The 18,201-nt window shown below is 50.2% G+C and overlaps 1 protein-coding gene across 3 annotated transcripts in view; it reads right to left on the bottom strand.

The window, feature by feature from the left end:
• The window catches only part of GCK (glucokinase), a 45,054-nt gene extending 27,838 nt beyond the window's left edge, over positions 1 to 17,216 (bottom strand). For 2 of the 3 annotated variants that reach the window (XM_032758202.2, XM_032758204.2), the window contains exon 1: positions 16,686 to 17,191. Coding sequence is in view for 1 of the 3 variants with exons in the window: in XM_032758203.2 (XP_032614094.1) it covers positions 16,686 to 16,730 (45 nt within the window). In the remaining 2 variants the exon portion in view is untranslated. Of the gene's footprint in view, positions 1 to 16,685 lie in introns of all 3 variants that reach the window. The other variant, XM_032758203.2, reaches the window with a different exon arrangement.
• Positions 17,217 to 18,201: the final 985 nt, after the last annotated feature.

The following is an 18,201-nucleotide window of genomic DNA, read 5'->3' as shown; positions in this document are numbered from 1 at the left end:
AGACGGAGTCTTGCTGTGTTGCCCAGGCTGGAGTGCAGTGGTGCTATATTGGCTCACTGCAACCTCTGCCTCCCAGGTTCAAGCAATTCTCCTGCTTCAGCCTCCCAAGTAGCTGGGATTACAGGTGCGTGCCACCACACCCAGCTAATTTTTGTATTTTTAGTAGAGATGGGGTTTCACCACGTTGGCCAGGCTGGCCTTGAACTTCTGACTTCATGATCCACCTGTCTCTGCCTCCCAAGTGCTGGGATTATAGATGTGAGCCACCACGCCCGGCTGACAGCTAGTTTTTAAAAAACAAATATAGATACAGAAATGTCCAATGCAAGGCCCCAGCCAAGGACGAGGCAGAGTCATCGCTTACTGAATGAGGCGGTGACAGGCAAGACCTGTGGGCTGTCAGAGAATGTATGTGAGGGACACAGAGCTGGGACACTGAGACCTGCACTCATGTTTATGACAACACAGAAACAATGGGTTGGAAGAATAACATCATAAATAGCTCATGTAAACTTTGTGCCAGGTGCTGTCCTAAGCTCTTCTATGGATTAATTTATTGGATCCTCACAGCAGCGCTATGGAGAGATAAAGTAAGTTTCCCTTGTGACTCTTGCTAATACAAAGTCCAAACCCTGATACTCTGTCTTCAGGGCCCACCCTGCGTCACGGAGCCATCCTGCCTCTAGGTAGCTGGAGGGAGGGAGAGACAGGCTGAGATGTCATTGCAGGAGCCACAGTGATGGGTGAGGGGTACTGCTGGGCAGTAGGTAGTGGGAGGAGAGGGCTGCAGACCCAGCTCACAGACACAAAAAGGGATGCAGGCCCAGGGTGCTTGTTAGGACCAGGGTAGAACCAGTCTCACCTCTTAGCAGACACACACTTGAATAAACATCCAGAACATATAAAGAATTCTTCCAACTCAATAAGAAGGTGACAACAACCCAATTTTTAAAAACTCACCAAAAATGCCCACTAAGCATACAGAAATATGTGCAACATTATTATTAGTCAATTGTAGAAATGCGAATTACAACCACACTGACATATCACTACACAGTCACCAGAGTGGCTAATATTTAATAGATGGATGAAACCAAGTGCTGGGAGGAGGATGTGGAGCAACTGGAATTCTCAAACACTGCTGATGGAAATGCAACATGGTACACGCCACATTGGAAAACGGTTTGACAGTTTTTCTAAGTTTAAACATACACTTAACCACACGATACTACTCCTAGGTATTTATCCCCCCAAATGTAAACCCCTGTCTACACAAAGACTTGTACTTGAACGTTCACAGCAGCTTCACTCATCATAGCCAAAGCCTGGAAACAATCCAAATGCCCATTAGCTGGTGAATGAATAAATGGATGAACACAATGTAGCACAGCCATACAGTGGAATACTCACTGCTCAGCAACGGCAAGGGAGGGATGATTGGTAAGCTAGGCATTATGTTAAGTGAAAGAAGCCAGACACAGAAGACTATATTCTCAGTTATCTCATGCATAGAACATTCTAGAAAAGGCAAAACCAAGGGGACAGAAAACAGATGAGTGATTTCCAGTGGCTAGGGTGGGAGAAGTGATTGACAGCAAGAGGTGGGGCTGAGGGAATTATTTGAGTGATGGGAAGATTCTGCCTTAATGGTGATGGTGGTTATATAACCATATACATTTGATAAAACTCATGAAACTGTACGCTTAAAAAGTGAATGTTACTGTATGTATATGTTAATTTTTTTTTGACGGAATCTCCATTTGTTATCCAGGCTGGAGTGCAGTGGTGTGATCTCGGCTCATTGCAACCTCTGCCTCCCTGGTTCAAGTGATTCTCATGCCTCAGCCTCCCAAGTAGCTGGGATTACAGGCACCTGCCACCATTCCTGGCAGGTGCCAGTGAAGCCATTGTTCCAGCTCACTCAATGGGACTTGGGACAGGAAACAGGAGATCTGGGGAGCTGGTGGGACGCTTACTAGCTACCTGACCTTGGATGAATGATTCATTCCTCCAGAGCTTCTGTTTCTTCACCTATGAAAAGGGAGAAGATGCCACCTCATTCCAAGAAGCTGCATGGGGACTAAAGGAAAAATCTTGACACTCAAACCCACTTTTCTGTTATTACAAGGCCAAGGAGCTCTGGGCCTGAGAGGGGAAGAGGCTGTCTTCAGGTCAGCATTGCCCAGTATTATAGCTGGATGTTTGTCCACCCGAACCTCATGTTGAAATTTGATCCTCAATGTTGGAGGTGGGGGGCCTAATGGGAGATGTTTTGGTCATGGGGGCAGATCCTTCATGAATAGATTAATGCCCTTCCTTGGGGGCAGGGTGTGAGTTATTTCTTACTCTATTAGTTCTCAAGACAGCTTACTATTAGGAAGAGCCTGGCACCTCCCTGCCCCCTTGTGCTTCCTCTCTCACCATGTGATATCTGCACATGCAGTCTCTGCTTCACCTTCTGCCATGAGTGGAAGCAGCCTGAGGCCCTCATCAGAAGTAGGCATTGGTGCCATGCTTCTTGTACAGCCTGCAGAACTGTGAGCCAAAAAACCTCTTTTCTCTGTAAATTATCCAGCCTCAGGTATGCCTTTACAGCAACACAAATGGACTAAGACACCAGGACCCCCTGAAAATCAGCAAGGTCATTGGCAAAAGCAAGGCTATCCAGCACGAGCCTCTGCTTCTCCTTCTTCTTTCTTCTTCCTTCTTCCTTCTCTCTCTGCCCCTCCTTCCCTTCCCTCTTTCTTTCCTTCCTTCCTTCCCTTTTCTTTCTTTCTTTCTTTCTTTCTTTTTCTTTCTTTCTTTCTCTCTTTCTTTTCTTTCTTTTTCTTTTCTTTCTTTCTTTTTCTTCTGCTTCTGCTTCCTCCTCATCTTCCTCCTCCTCCTCTTCCTCTTCCTCTTCCTCTTCTTCTTCTTCCTCTCCTTCCCTCCTCCTCCTCCTCCTTCCTCCTCCTCCTCCTCCTCCTTCTTCTTCTTTTTTTTTCTTTTTTTCTTTCTTTTTTTCTTCTTTCTTCTTCTTCTTCTTCCTACTTTCTTCTTTATTCTTTTTTGAGACAGGTCTTGCTCTGTCACCCAAGCTGGATTGCAGTGGTGTGAACGTGACTCACTACAGTCTCAATCTCCAGGGCTCAAGAGATGCTCCTGCCTCAGTCTTCCAAGTAGCTGGGACTACAGGTGTGCATCACCACACCTGGCCAATTAAAAAAATTTTTTTGTAGAGCCAGGGTCTTGCTATGTCTTCCAAGGTGGTCTTCAACTCCTGGGCTCAAGCAGTCCTCCCACTTCAGTCTCCCAAAGAGCTGGGATTACAGGCATGAGCTATCACACATGACTGCTTCCCCTTCTTCTTCAGGTCTCAGCCCAAAGGTCACTTGGAGAGCATCACTGTATTAGGCTGTTCTTATGCTGTTATAAAGAAATACCTGAGGCTGGATAAATTATAAAGAAAAGAGGTTTAATTGGCTTACAATTTTGCAGACAGAACAAGAAGCATGGAGTTGGCATTTGCTTCTTGTGAGGCCCCTGGAATCTTAAAATCATGGCAGAAGGAGAAGGGGGAGCAGGTGTCTCATTCAAGAGTGGGAGCAGGAGAATGAGAGGGGGCCAGGCTCTTTCAAACAACCAGCTCTCACGTGAACTCACTCATCACCAAGGGGATGGCACTAAACCATTCTTGAGGGATCTGCCCCCATGACCCAGACACCTCCTTCCAGGCCCCACCTCCGACATAAGGGATTACATTTCAACATGAGATTTGGAGAGGACAAATATCCAAAGTATATCAGTCACTATTGGAAACCACCTCATGTTCTATTTGTTTATTGTTCATTGTCTTTGCCCTCTAAGAGGCAATGCCCAGGAGAGCAGGAGCCCAGTCTATCTCATTCAGGTCTCCAAGACCCGGGGCCTGGCCCATCGTGGGCTCTCACTGCTCAGCAGCTTCTCTGTGACCTGCAGGCCAAAGCAGCCTTGAGCTGTTCCCCGAGACCAGGCTCTGGTCTCACTTTCCCAGCGTCCTGTGACTCAGCACTGGCGAGGTCTCTGGGCCAGCCCCTGGGCTGCAATAGGAGCAAAAATGGGGCAGTTGTCCATGCGTGCTCCTAGGGGTGGGATGGATACATTCTTGCCCTCTAACATCCAGTTCCCCTTCTTGCTCATGGAGCCTCTGTTTTATTCAGGGGTCAAGTAGTAATGGACCCAGCACTGAGGGCTGAATGCCCTGGACAAATTCACCCTGCTCTCTTCTGCTAGAGCTGGCTTCAGGACAGTGACATGTGGGAAGGAAGGCCTCTGGGGAGATATGGTGGGGGATCCGCTTCCCTTCTTGTTTCCAGAACAACTTTTGGGTTTGTTTGTACCTCCTGTGCCTGTGGCGGCATCTGGCAGATGTGGGGAAGCTAAGAGAATCTGGAAAGCTGACCTAGAGCCTGACACTAGGCTGAGAGCTGCCTGCCTCTGGACTCTTTCTTATGTGCTTTGACAATGCCTGTTGGTAAATCCAGTTTTAGTTGGGTATCTGGTACAGCCTAGACAACCCTAACAGACACGGTGGGCTTAACAGATCGTTCTGTTCAGCTCCACGTGAGAGGTGCTCCAAAGAGATGGAAATGAGGAGTGGTGGGCACAAAATGTAGTTACCGTTTACAGGGTGGGGTTTGGAAAAGCAGGTGAGGCAGCAGCTGGGGAGGTGGAGCTCCCAGCCAGGTGACCAAAATCCAGTGCTGTGCTGGAGAAGGGTTAGCAACTGGCTGTCCTGGGAAGCGGACCTGACTGGCAGTGTTTGCTGCCTTCTGTGTTGTCAGCACTTCACCTGATGTCACTCAAGGGGGAGTTGAGCAGAGGCCGCACCAGTGCCCCTCCTGAACTGCAGCTTGGAGCCCTGGGTCTGTCATAGAATCACCCGATGCTTCCCTGCTCTGCCTGCCTCTAATCCAAAGATTTTCTCAACATCTGATCCTCCTGACCCACCTGGGCCAACTTGCCCACCTCTGAGAGGCTGCAGTTCTCATGGGGATTGGTTGCAGATGCACCCACTGGCTTGACGTGGTGGGCTGGGCTGTGTCTGAAAGGACTGAGGGAAGCAAACCATTCCACCCATTGCCTTTGCCCAGCATTACCTGCCCAACCAGCCAAACTCAGGCCAATGCTGCCCTCCTGGATTTCCTGGGAGGGTGAACCACACGCATGTCCTTTGCAGCCACATTGAAAAGCTATTGGAGAGCTAATTTACTAATAGCAGGATCACTCTCTAGGATTACAATACTCTAGGGTTTTAAATGAAAAACAGTATGATGCCTATCTGAAAACTCCATCTAATCCCCCAGTATCACAAAACTCTCCAAATATAGCAATCCTCAACGGACTTCTGCATAATGTAATGTATTTAAAATACCAAGTACCTAATTATATAATCCCTGAAGAACTCAGCAGTGGGTACATTTGTATCTAGTACGTGATGACCCTGTTCATTTCAGATGCTGTAGGAGATGCTATGGGTGCCTGCTGGGCCCCTGTGCCTACCCCCAGCTGCTCAGGGTTGAAGAGAAGAGCTGGACTTCTTTCCTGGGACTTAATCCTGATCTACAAAGTTACTTTACCTAGAAATACCTGGGAAGTTATGCCCTTCCTAGGGCTGGCGGAGAAAACACATTATGTTATGCATAATTTGGGACATACACTAAAAAATGATTTGTTGTTTATCTGAAATTCAATTTTAACTGAGTGCCCTAATTTTTTATTTGCTAAAGCTGGCAGCCCTAGCCTTTCCCCAGGGGCCTCCAGCCAGTGACTGACTCATGTAGGAGCACAAAGGCTAGCCCCTGCCTCAGAGGGACAACTCTGTGATGTCATTCACATTTGAGAGCTCCCTGCTGGGTCAGACTGAGGCTCAACTGCTGCTGAATCTGTACCTTTGCCTATTTCTACCCCATCTCATCCTGAGAGCACCCTCCCACTCAATCACAGGTGCCAGAATCCTTATCTCAGACTCTCCTTCAAGAACCTAACACAGTCTACCAGGGGTGGTCCTAGAAATCAGCCTATGAGGGTGGGACTCTGGAGTTGGGTCACTTCCCAGCTGGATGCCACCTCACTGGTGGTAGGAGTACTGACAGTTTCTGGCACATTGCAGCAGTGGATTGCCAAGGCCCTGCCTGTGGGGAGCAGGGATGGAGGTGGACAGGGAGGTACTTGCTTACTTAGTGTCTCTGGCACCGAGGGTGTGGGGGAGATACTAACTCCACAGGAGTATGAGACCTGTGGATCAGTGGAGTGATGCATGGAAAAGAGAAAATGGCAGGCTCAGGTCTATTGATTTAAAGCCAAGTCTGAGAGCCAGAGGGTCTTCTCGGCAGTGTTTAAAGAGACGCTTGTCTCCTGTAGTGAGGCAGGCAGAGCTGGAGACCAGGCACAGGACTCAATTGTAGGAGCAGCAGCAGAACTTCAGCAAGGGATGAGTCCTCCACCAAGGCAAGCCAGGGCCCTGATGGGAAGGAGTATACACAATGGTATGCTGGGAAATGGCTAACAATCTGCTGTCTAGAGATGCGGGATGCCCTGGTTTGTAGCATTTTCTGATTTTCATGGTTTAAATACACCCACCATGGCCCATTTCCAGCTACCGACATGGTGTCACCGAATGAAGATTTGGAAAGAGATGTGTACAACTGGCTTTCTAATGTGCTAGTGGGTACACTTGAGAATTTTGAATTCCCAGATTCCCACGAGCCACCTGCACCTACAGAAGTAGTCTTGCTGTGAGAAGGAGGCCTTTTCTCTCTTGAAAAGTATGCAGATGTCTGAAAGAGAAAAGTGCCCCAGGAGACACGGCATGCCTTCCTCAGGATTGGCCCCCACTTCCCCTCCTGGCCACAAGGAGGGTCAAATCTCAGCATGGCCCAACTTGGACCTGTCAAGGAAGAAGAAAAAATTGTATGCCAAAGGAACTCAGTCTTTGGCTAACAAGTACTAGCAGGAAGTGGGAGACTAGATCCCAAAGGTGCTGGATCCTGTGCTTGAGATCAGATCCTGAAGGTGCTGGACTGAGGCAGGTGGGATATCAAGAGGATAAGGGGACTTTGCTGATGTGGGCGCATTCTCCTATGATGCAGGATTTAACACCCTGGCAAAGGGTCCCAAGAGAGGGCTCTGATACATTGCTGGGGTGGCTCTTGGTAGCTTAGAAAAAGCAACAGCTCGATTAAATGAAGTAGAGATGCTTGAGTTTACGTGGTGGGCCAAAAGAAAGTGATCAAAAGGATAAAAGAAATGGGGCAAAATATAATTGACCTACTCTATAAGATCTAAAAGGCTGTAAGCTGGCTATGTTCCCTGGAAAGGCAGGGAAGACACTCTGCTTCCCAGGCTGTAAAGAATCTGCTGGTGTCGGGCACATGGCTGAGGCTCAGTAGGGCTGTCCTCTGTAGACCAGAATTGATGGGAGACAACTGTTTTTCAGAGCTTCTCCCCCTAATGGCAGTGGGGATGATAGATCACTTAAGGGCAGAGACCAGGGGCAGCACTTAGAAGCACATCAGAAGCAAAGTGGGAATAATTATCATATTGGGCACCAAGGTCAGACTAACAACTAGAAGGGATTAGCTTATAGGGGTCTAAGGAGAAGGCTAATAGAGTGTTGGATTCTTAGGGGCCAGAAAGGATGAACAGAAGGCCAAGGTCAGTCACCCCAGTGGAAAGTTATGATGGAAAGGCACAGTTTCCAAACCTCAGCCAGTTCTCAGAATCAGAACCCATTGATTGAAAGAGGGACTGGGTTTCTATGAGGAAAGACTCTGTAGCACCACAGCAAGTGTGTATAATAGGAATCTATGGCTATTTATATTTGACCACACTGAGTAAGGGTAACACTCAGATCTTTTGATAGTGATTTCATAGCAATTCACACTTTTTTTTTTTTTTTTTTTTTTTTTTTTTTTTTTTTTTTTTTTTTTTGAGATGGAGTCTCGCTCTGTCACCCAGGCTGGAGTGCAGTGGTGTGATTTTGGCTCACTGCAACCTCCGCCTCCTGGGTTCAAGCAATTCTCCCTGCCTCAGCCTCCTGAGTAGCTGGGATTACAGGCACCCACCACCACGCCCAGCTAATTTTTGTATTTTTTAGTAGAGATGGGGTTTCACCATGTTGGCCAGGCTGGTGTTCAACTCCTGACCTCAGGTGATCCACCTGCCTCAGCCTCCCAAAGTGCTGGGATTACAGGCATGAGCCACTGCGCCCAGCCAGCAATTCACACTTACATCTAGGGTCCCAAAGTGCTATCATGGCTGTCCTAGTAGAGTGCAGGCTTATTGGGGTAAGACGGCAAATATAGTTCTGGCCCAGGTGTGTCTCACATTGGATCCACTAGTTCTGCGTATTCAGCCAGAAATCATTTCCTTGGATCCTGAATAAATCATCGGAATGGATACACTTAACCATCAGAAGAGCTCTTACAATGGTTCCTTGATTTATAGAATAAGCAACATTTGTAATAGCAAAGGTGAAGTGAAAATGCTGCACTCCCACCCAGCCAAAATAGAAAAACACAAATCTGGAGGGATGGCAGAAATTATTGCCATTCTCAAAGACTTAAAGGATGTATGTAGAGTGGTGGGTCACATCATATCAACCTTTCATTCTCTAGTCTGATCTCTGCAAAAACTGGTTGGATCAGTCCTGACCCTTAGGCTATGTGATTGGCAAATCTGATGATACTCTGCATGGAATGTGAGATTAGGCCCCAACAGGAGTCACTGTCCAAACCCCTAGGGCTCTGGACCAAGGTCATGCCATCTGCAGCAGAGAACCAAACACCACTTGTAAAGCATTTCCTGGCATGCCACCCAGCAGAGTATCTGACCATAGGACATTAAGTGACCATGTGGCCATAACTGCCCATTATGAGTTTGGTGCTGTCAGACCCACTAGGTCATAAGCCATCCATCATAAGATGGAAATGGTATATCTGGAATCAGGCTTGAGCAGGTCCAGATGGCACAGATAAGCTGCAGGGACAGGTGGCCCAGACCCACCTGCCATCTACCACTGTTGCACGAATATTGGCCCCTATACCTCTCTTTCACTCACATGCACAAATGGCCTCTTGTTGGGGGGCGTCTTTTGTCTAGCTGCTGGAGGAGGGAAAAACCCACCTACGCATTGATCATGGATAGGTTAGTTTGGCATGTTGATGCAACCTGGAAATGGACTTCTGCTCTACTTCAGCCCCACTCAAAGTGGCCCTGAAAGACACTGGGGAGAAGAAATCCTCTTAATAGAGTTTTGGAGGGTGCACCTGGTTATTCACTTTGTGTGGAGAGAGACGTGGCCTAAGGTAAATATAGACTCATGGACATTGGTGAATAGCTTAGCTCGTTCTTCAGCAGCTTGGAAGGAGCAACATTAGAAGATTGTGGAAAAGCGGTGGCATGGGGTTGTAGAGATAAACCTGTATGAGTGGGCACAAAGTATGATACATTAATGACAGCCAGAAACCACTTCTTGTGGAAGAGGCAATAATAACCAAGTGGATAGGATGGCCAGGCAGCTGAATGTCAGCCACCATGCACTCAGAAATAATCATGGGGTCAGAGAAGGAAGCCATGCCTGTGCCCAGAAGCATACATTCCCTCTCATCAAGGCTGACTTAGTTTTGCTGCTGTTGAATGTAGGAACTGCCAGCAATAGCAACTGGTGCTGAATCCCTGGTATGACACTGCTCCTGGAGGAGACCAACCAGCCACTACTGGGTGACAAGTTGACTAAATCGGGCCCCTTCCAACCTGGAAAGGGCAGCATTTTCTCTTGACTTGGATTGACATGTATTCCAGCCAGCAATGGACTTGCCTTTCCTACCCTCAGTGCCTCAGCCAGTCCTGCTAACCAAGGAATCACAGATAGAGTGGTCGAGCATCCTCTTGGAGGCACAGTGGAGCTGTCATCTTGAAGATGACACCCATTAGGAGGGCCCACTGTCCTCCAGAATGCAATATACACTGTAACGGCTATGGGATGAGGCCATGTTCCTGAAAGGTAAAATATGTGGGTTTGGGAACCAAGAGCTCTTCATCACTCTCCATGATCCACTTGGGAAATTCGTGCTTCCACCATTCACAACTTTGGGTTTTGTGGGTCTAGAAGTCCTGGTTCTCGGAGGGGGTCCTTCCACCAGGTGATACATTAACACATTCACTAAATGTACAGCTACAATTGCCTCCTAGTCATGCTGTGCTCCTTGTGCCAGTAGCCAAGCAGGTAGAGAAAGGTATTACCATCCTGGCAGAGGGAGCATAATGTGGCAATTTACCCTTGTCATTAGGAGGTAAGACTACAGCTACATGATGGAGCAGGAAGAATATGGCTTGCACTCAGATGATTTGCCAGGGTGTTTCTTGGTAGTCTCATGTCCAGTTGTAATTGGGAATGGACAACTTACAACAACAATAGGCTGATAAAGGAATCCAGGATTCAGATGCCTCAGGGATAAGGGTTTGGTTCCTGCTCTGGGCAAGCCACCTAGACCAGCAGTGTTAGCCAAGGGGAAGGGGACACTAGAATGGATGGTGGGGGTGGGGCATGATGGTGAGTATCAGTGACAGTCTTACAATCACCTGCAGAAGTGGGCATTGTAGTTCATCCTTCTGTTTCTCCAATTGTAAGTTCTCCCAGAAGCTGTGCCTGGATGAAGAGAGCTTAAAGTGGAAAGCAGTAGGTCTGAGCAGTCAAGGGGTGGACTGTAGTGCCTGCTATTGGCGCCTCACTGGCCGACTGGCCTGCACACCCAGCCTTTAGCTGCAGTAAGCAGCAGCTGCAGACTGCTCACAGCTACACCCTTCTCCTGAGTTTCCTGGAAATGCCTGGAAGATCTTCCCTCCCCCCTGGCCCTCAGCTGATGGCTTTGATACAGGTACAACAGGCTGGCCCCTCTCCCAGGAGGGACAACCCTGTGATATTCTTCGTGCATCAGAGCCCAGGTGGAACCAGACTGAGGCGGACTTAAGCTGGACCTCCCTCTTTGACTGGCTTCTTACCTCTCGTTTTCTGTCCCCCCAACTTCCTTACAGCTCCTTCTGACAGCACTCCTGCAAACACCATTTTCCAAGAATTCCAATCTCAGGCTCTACTTCTTGGGAACCTGACCTAAAACAGAGGCAAATCATGTTTTCCCTTCCTACTGTGCAGGCTGGCAGCAGACAAACGATGCAGGCAGGCAGTGAGACTGAGATTGGGTCCTCCTGGTGGAACAGCTGGGATATGATGTCCATACCCTCTCCCAGGACCCAGGTGAGACTTGAATACTGATTCATCATACTCACTTTTCATTTGGAGAGTGAATTTTGGGTAAATGACTTTGCAATCCATGAAAGTGAATACTCAGAACGTTTTCAGGTAGCAGAGGATCCCTGTACTTCCAAGACAGAATGTTCATTGAGATCAGCCTCACAGCCGTGCCCTCTGGGTCACAGCCCAGGAGCACGGAAAATCCCACTTCTTGGCCTCTCCAGCACTCCCCTTTCCTACTTGTTTATTGGCAGGGCTGATAGTTGCTGGTTGTCTACAACAAAGATCCCACTAGGAGGGGCTAATACTCAGGTATTGCCAGGTAAGGAATGCTGTGAATATCACTCCAGGTCACAAGTGCTTGTGTTAGGGGACTCCTGGGACTAAGAAGGGTTTGGTAAGAGTAATCTGTGTTGAATCTAGCCTCATTTCCTTTTTCTTTCTTTTATAGTGCTTAATTTTTTGGTAATAGAGAACTTCAAAGTAAGTAAAGGAGATAGTATAATAAACCCTGATGTACTCACTGCCTGATATCAATAATTGCAACCTTAATTCATTCTAGTATATTTTTACAAGTGTTTCAGACTGAAATAAAGGGACATGTTCAGCCTCAGGTGTAGAAGCAGTGAGACAATTTTCCACCACGGAGGAAGATGAAGAGCAGGAGAGGAGAGGCTGGTGGCTCCCAGGAGCCGGTCACCTGCCCCCACTGCAAGGCCCCTGTGTGCTCAACAAACTGACCCTTGCGCAGAGACTAAGGCTCACTTATTGGAAACCATTATTGTTACAGTTACTAAGTAATTAACAAGTGATGCATGGGGTGGTCAGTTATGTGACTGTACGTGCGCGTGTGTGCACGCACGAGTGCATGTTTAGGTCATTACAGAAACACCACCATTTCTTTGTAATCAGCTGAAATCACCACTCATTAGTGGGCCTCTCGTGGGCTATAACTGATTTTACGGCCACCTGTCATTTCTTTTTTCTTTACAACTTTGTGCGTTTGTGTTTTTCATGGCATGCTCAGGGTACACTATGTCCTGCATGCAAGCAGGAGGCTGCACGGGCTCCAGCTCCCCTTCTCAGGCACGTCCCTCTTGATGTAATGTGTAGGATGGAACTTCTTCCCATGCTCTCTGTGAAGGGGCCCCGCAGCTCCCCATCTGGGACAGCTGCTCTGGAGCCTTTGGCAGGGCTGGGCACCTGTGGAGCCTGAGGCCAGACCCAGGGAGCCACACTGTGGGAACCACAGGGCTCCTGGAACATCAGTTTAATCCGGGCCTGTCTGTGAGTAATAGTGTCACAGTGGGAGGGCAGGAGGCAGGGTGAGTCAGTGGCTCCTGGAAAGGGATCTGTCATGACTCACATGGCGTTCCTTCCCTCACCCTTCTATCCTTCTACTTGCAGGACTTTCCTACAATTCTGTCTGTGCTGGTTCACGGTTATGTAGCATCAGGATGGGGCTCCCTCTTTGCTCAGGCCAGCAAAAGAGAGACAGAAAGAGAGAGAGAGAGAGTTGAGAGAGAGAAAAACAGACACACACACACAGAAAAAGAAACAAAGCGAAATACAGAAAGATAGACACAGAGAGAGAGAGAGAGACAGAGTGACAGAGAGAGAATACTACAGACAGACACACAGAGAGACAATGAGACAGAGGGGGGGGGAGAAAGAGAACAAAAGAGAGAGATACAGAGAAGTTCACACAGCTGTGAGGGGGCTAAAAGAGGAAGTGTCCACTCCTGAGAAGGGAAAGGAAGAGAAAGGCAGAAGGAGGGGCTGGGCCAGGTGTCCCAACACAGGGACAGGAGCACACAGGGGACATGCCTGGGCTGCCTCCAAAGGCCTGGCTCAGCTGAGGAATGACAGACCCCACAAGGGGCTTCCCACATCAGATGGGCCAGAATGTTCCCCTGGAGGTCACTAAACAGGAGCTCAAATCTCTCTTGCGTTGGGGTGGCTTCAAGGCAGAGGCCAAGGGCACTTTGTGCCTCTCTCCATCTGTCCCCTCTCCTCCTGGGGGTCCTGCTGTGGGCAGGTGCAGGTGTGGGCCTAGCTGCATCAGTCAGAGGAACTCATGCTGGGGCTCCTGTGGCCCACTGATCCCCTGGATCTCACTAATGATGTCCCCCTTGGCTTTCTCCTGCCCTGGGGCTTCCTAGACATAGCTACTCCTTCTGAGGGGTCCTCATCCCCAGAGGCCTGGGCCACAGGCAGCAGAATGCTTCTCCTGGGGACAGCCCCCACTCTTGTCACCTCCCAGCCTGGCCCGGCCTCCTGTCCTGGCTACAGCAGGGGCACTGGGGTTGTGACATGGCATCTGATGGATGGCCCAGCCCTGGTCCCACAGATGCAGCCCCAGCCCTCACCCCTACACCAGCTGCCTGCCCACAGCGTGCCCATTCCCTGAAGTCAGGGACCTGTCACTGCTCCCCTAAGCCCTGGCGCTGCCTGCTCCTCCCACACTGGCCTCTCCTCCCAGCACACCCGCTTGGGGGCCATCTGGAGCTTTGCACTCTGCACACCTGTCTCAGAGCAGGTGCCATGGCAGTATGAGGGGGCATCTCTCCTGCTGGGGCCCAGGACAATTCCTGCCAGGGATGTGGGTAAGCATGACGGAGTGCACCTTATTCCATCCTCATTCCACTTCTGAGCCTGCTCCTTCAATGGGGCAAAGGTGCCCAGGGCAGCTGGAGGGAGGAAGGTCAGTTCCTCCCGGCATGCCCTCCTGGTGTTATGGATTGAATTGTGTCCCCCAAGATTCATATGTTAAAGCCCTAACCCCAATGTGATGGTATTTGGAGATGAGATCTTTGGAAGATAATTAGGTTTAGATGAGGTAGGGAGCCCCCAACATAGGACTAGCATTCTTATAAGAAGAGACACCAGAGAGCTTGTTTTCACTCTCTCTTCACCATGTGAGGACACAGCAAGAAGGTGGCGGTCTGCAAGTCAGGAAGAGAGCCCTCCCTGCAACCTGACCATGCTGGCACCTGATCTTGGACCTCCAGCCTCTAGAATAGTGAGAAATAGATTTCTGTTGTTTCTAAGCCATCAGTGGATGGTATTCTCTTATGGCAGTCTAAGCTGACCAGTACACCTGAATCTCATCTTTCCAGGCTCCTTCCTGAAAAAAGGTCACCAAATCTATCAGGCAAAGTTAACCAGACTTACTCATCTGTCCATAGTGAGTGAGAGTGAAAATATAGACCAAAAGGTCCCCAAGAGGGGTTTCCAGGGCCCAATTTCAGGCCACCTAGAAGTGGTGGCCCAGTAAGGGATGGACCTTGATGCCAAAGGAATGAGTCAGTGATGGTGGGGTACCAGGCAACCGCAGCTGGTAAGAAGGAGCTTATGAGGGGTGGGGGTGGTGTCAGTGGAATCAGGCTTGCCCCTAAGGAGCTGACACTCACATGGAGACATCCACTGGGCACAGGACTGAGGCCACAGGCTCCTGCGACCACAGGTAAGATCTGGAAGGTTGGTACCGGCAAGACAGCTGCTCTCAATCAGAGAAGTAGAAAGAGGGAAACCAGCAACACTTTAGTTTCCTCCAAAGCATCCAAAAGGAGAAAGAAGACAGTTCCTCCTGGGAGTCTGCACAGAGACAAACACAGCTGACGTCTTGGGGACAACTTTGAAAGTGCAAGGAGGGCATTGCTCATTGCTCCAAGGTCAAACACTGGCTTTGGGTAGGGGCAGCACTTCCCAGAGACACAGGACTGGACTGGACCTGGGTGGGCCTGGACAGCCAGCTCACTTGGAAAACATCAGATCCTTAGGATGGTGCTAAAACCAAGATAGGTTCCCCCAAGACAAGGACTGAGTCCTCTAGCAGACAGGAGTGGCCATTGCAGCTCCACACTTCCCTCATCTGGGCCTTGGCACCCTGCGATCCAGGCACTAGAAGAGGGGTAGATGGGGTGGAGACAAGTGCAGAAGTCAGTGATACTTATCCTGCCTTTGTTTAGAATTTGGTATTTTGTCTATCATAAATTTTTTTGCATTCATTTTGATTATTTAAAATAGCATATATCTTGATGATTGATGTTTCTGGTGACCCCTTAAAGTTTGTGCCCGAGGCATTGCCTCGCTCCACTCTTGGCCCTGACAAGAATGTCAGTGACCTCCCAGGATTCTGGAGTTCACAGCTGGCCCTGGTCAGGACCAGCAGCCCCTCACACGTGGAGCAGATACAGGATGGGGCATGGGCAGCCCCAGAGACTGAGACTGGATGCCCAGCCTAAGAAGGTGTTTCACTCACATGCCACTGTGAATGCAAGGGGCTCAGGGACAGCTCTGCTGTGGCCTTTATTAAAGTGATTCCCTGTGCACACATATGTGCACATGCATGTACACATGCAGGTATGCACAGGCACAAACATGCACACATAGCACATTCACACACGCGCACGCATACACACCGGCACACTATGCTTTCTCTCCCTGTTTGGGGAAAGTGCCAGATCTCCACAGCCCACATATCCACCTCTCCCTAGCTCCGAGCCATCTTTCTCGTGATGCCAAAGACAGCCACTTCCTTCTCCCCAGGTGGCCTGAAGGGGCCCCTTTGGGCAGGATTTCTCATCCAAATTGCTGCCATAGCACCAGTGACAGGCAGATCTGGGACTTGGTTGGGGCCTCGGCCGGTCCAGCTGTCTGGCTGCGCACCCTCTCACTTGGGCTGGTTGTTTTCCTCCTAACATCATTAGCTCTGCCAGAAGCAGAGCCAGCCCAGGGTTTATGCTGACCTGGTCATTTCACACAGAGGCGAGAGGGAAGCATGCCCAAAGTGACTGGCTCTGCCCACTTACCCCTTCTCCCCGACTCTGCCTGGGCCCCCAGCTGGGGTGATGTAGGCACATTCCCCCCAGTGTTTCACAGCAAAGTCCCCTGTCTCCAGCTCTCTCCTTGCTCACTGCTGGGCTCAGGGCTGGCTCAGAGCATGCCTGGATTTCTCTTTGTTTTTGGAAAAAGTAACTGCCTTGCACTCCTCAGCAGGCCACAGCAGCCCTCGGGCTCCCTGCGAAGTGATTTCTGCGAGGAGGCAAGGCATCTTTGACTTGTCACCATGTCTAGTGAGTGTTGTCTCAAAATCAGGTAGTGGGCTTTGCCCACAAGACCGCACATCCCTAACCCCCCCATCTAGGGCTCTAAACTCTCCAGAGCCTCTCCCCAGTGAAGGCCACTGCCTGGACCTCTTGGCAGCCTGACTTCCAGGTCGCAGGGCCAGAGTCCAAAGCTGGATGGGTCTGCCAGGCAGTAGGGGCCTTCATAACCCAGAAGACACCCCTGGAAAGACCCTTCTCAAAGAGCCTGTGCATAAAATCAGATTCTGAGGCTCAAACAAACCATGGAATGTTGGGGACAGGCAAGCAAACACTCCCAGAATGCCCAATGGAAGGCGAGCTACCTTCTCCTTCTTGGCAGCCTCCATCCTGGCTCTGTCGTCCAGCATCTGCACAGCAGCCAGCGCGGGGAGCTGGGACCCCTCAGCCTTCCCCAACAGGCTTCTGAAGAGGAAATGTCCAAGGCTTCTCCCCCACAGGGGTCACGGCCCGCCCTGGGTCCCCTGGAGAATATGGTCCTCCTCGGGCTGGTTTGGGGTTTGAGGTTCAGTCACAGTTTCCTCCTTTTCATTGTTCTCCAGCGAGTCGGCAAGCATTCCCTTCCGGACCCTTCCTCGCTGAGCCTGGATGTTCTCCAGGCAGGGCCATCGCTTGGCTCTTGGGTGGCGTCCTCAGCACTTTCTCTCCTGGTTGTGTTGAGCTGTGGGGCTTAGTGTCCTTCAGACAGATTCAGTAGGAAATGTCCTCTCCCTCCTGTGGCCTGGGGACAGCTTTTGAGTAATTAGGCTGCAGGTGACTCTGTCTCTCACACCCTAGCCTGCTTCCCCGGGGCTCAGGCGCCGCTCGGCATTTCCTGCTCCAACCAGTTGTGGAGTGGGGGATTCTCCTGCCAGGGCTTACTGTGCTCCTGAGAGGGCCTGTGGTTGTCATGGTGACCAGGAGTGGCCTCAGCAGGGCTGACCATCCTGTCATTAGAGCTGCCATGCATAAAACTGGGACTGGTGGCAAAGAGCCTCCATCCCCATCACCATGGTGACCACTCAATCGCCTTGTCACTGCAGTGACTGCTAGCCTGTTAAGCCTTTGCCACCTGTTCAGGTCCTGGGGCAGTGTCTCAGGGTCTCCCACACTCCTATTCTGAGGAGCAGAGGACCCCGTGAGTCTGGAAGTAGAGGAAAGGGAGCAGGCAGCTTGGCGTGGCTCAGGCGCAGGCCTCTGGGACCATCTTACATCCCTAACCCCCCATCTAGGGCTCTAAACTCTCCAGAGCCCCACCCCAGTGGAGGCCACTGCCTGGACCTCTTGGCAGCCTGACTTCCAGGTCGCAGGGCCAGAGTCCAAAGCCGGACGGGTCTGCCAGGCAGTAGGGGAGCCCATCAGAGGGCTTTGGCACAGCCTGCCCTGACTATCGTCTTGAAATCTGAACCAGAACAGTACACCTGGCCCACACAAGCCTGGCTGAGGTTGACACTGTCAGAGCCCACAGGGACTGGCTCCTCCTCTGGCCCTGCCCAGGAAGCTTCAGCCTGGGATGCCACCCACTCTCCCCTTTGCAGCCCAAGTGCCCCTGGAGAGGTTACTCTGTGCAGTGGAGAGTCCCAGTGAGTGGATGGAGCAGGTGGCCAGGGTGCTGGAGCCAACTCAGATGCAGGCTCAGTCAATAGTCTGGAACAAAACGTACTTCTGCGTAAGACACTGAGGTCTGGTGTGTATTTCCCACTCATGACCCTTCTCAGTTAGGATCAGCCACTTTTCAAGTGTCCAGTGAGACTGGTGGCTACCATATTGGGTAGTGTCGGTGTAGACCAAAGAGGGCTCAGGACCCAGCTCCAGGCCACCTACACTCAGAGGTCCAGCAGA

Source organism: Hylobates moloch, unplaced genomic scaffold, assembly GCF_009828535.3.
Source record: "Hylobates moloch isolate HMO894 unplaced genomic scaffold, HMol_V3 SCAFFOLD_1, whole genome shotgun sequence".
In the NCBI taxonomy this organism is placed as follows: Eukaryota; Metazoa; Chordata; class Mammalia; order Primates; family Hylobatidae; genus Hylobates; species Hylobates moloch.
Note: the sequence above shows the minus strand (reverse complement) of the source record. Positions and strands in the feature narration are given on the sequence as shown.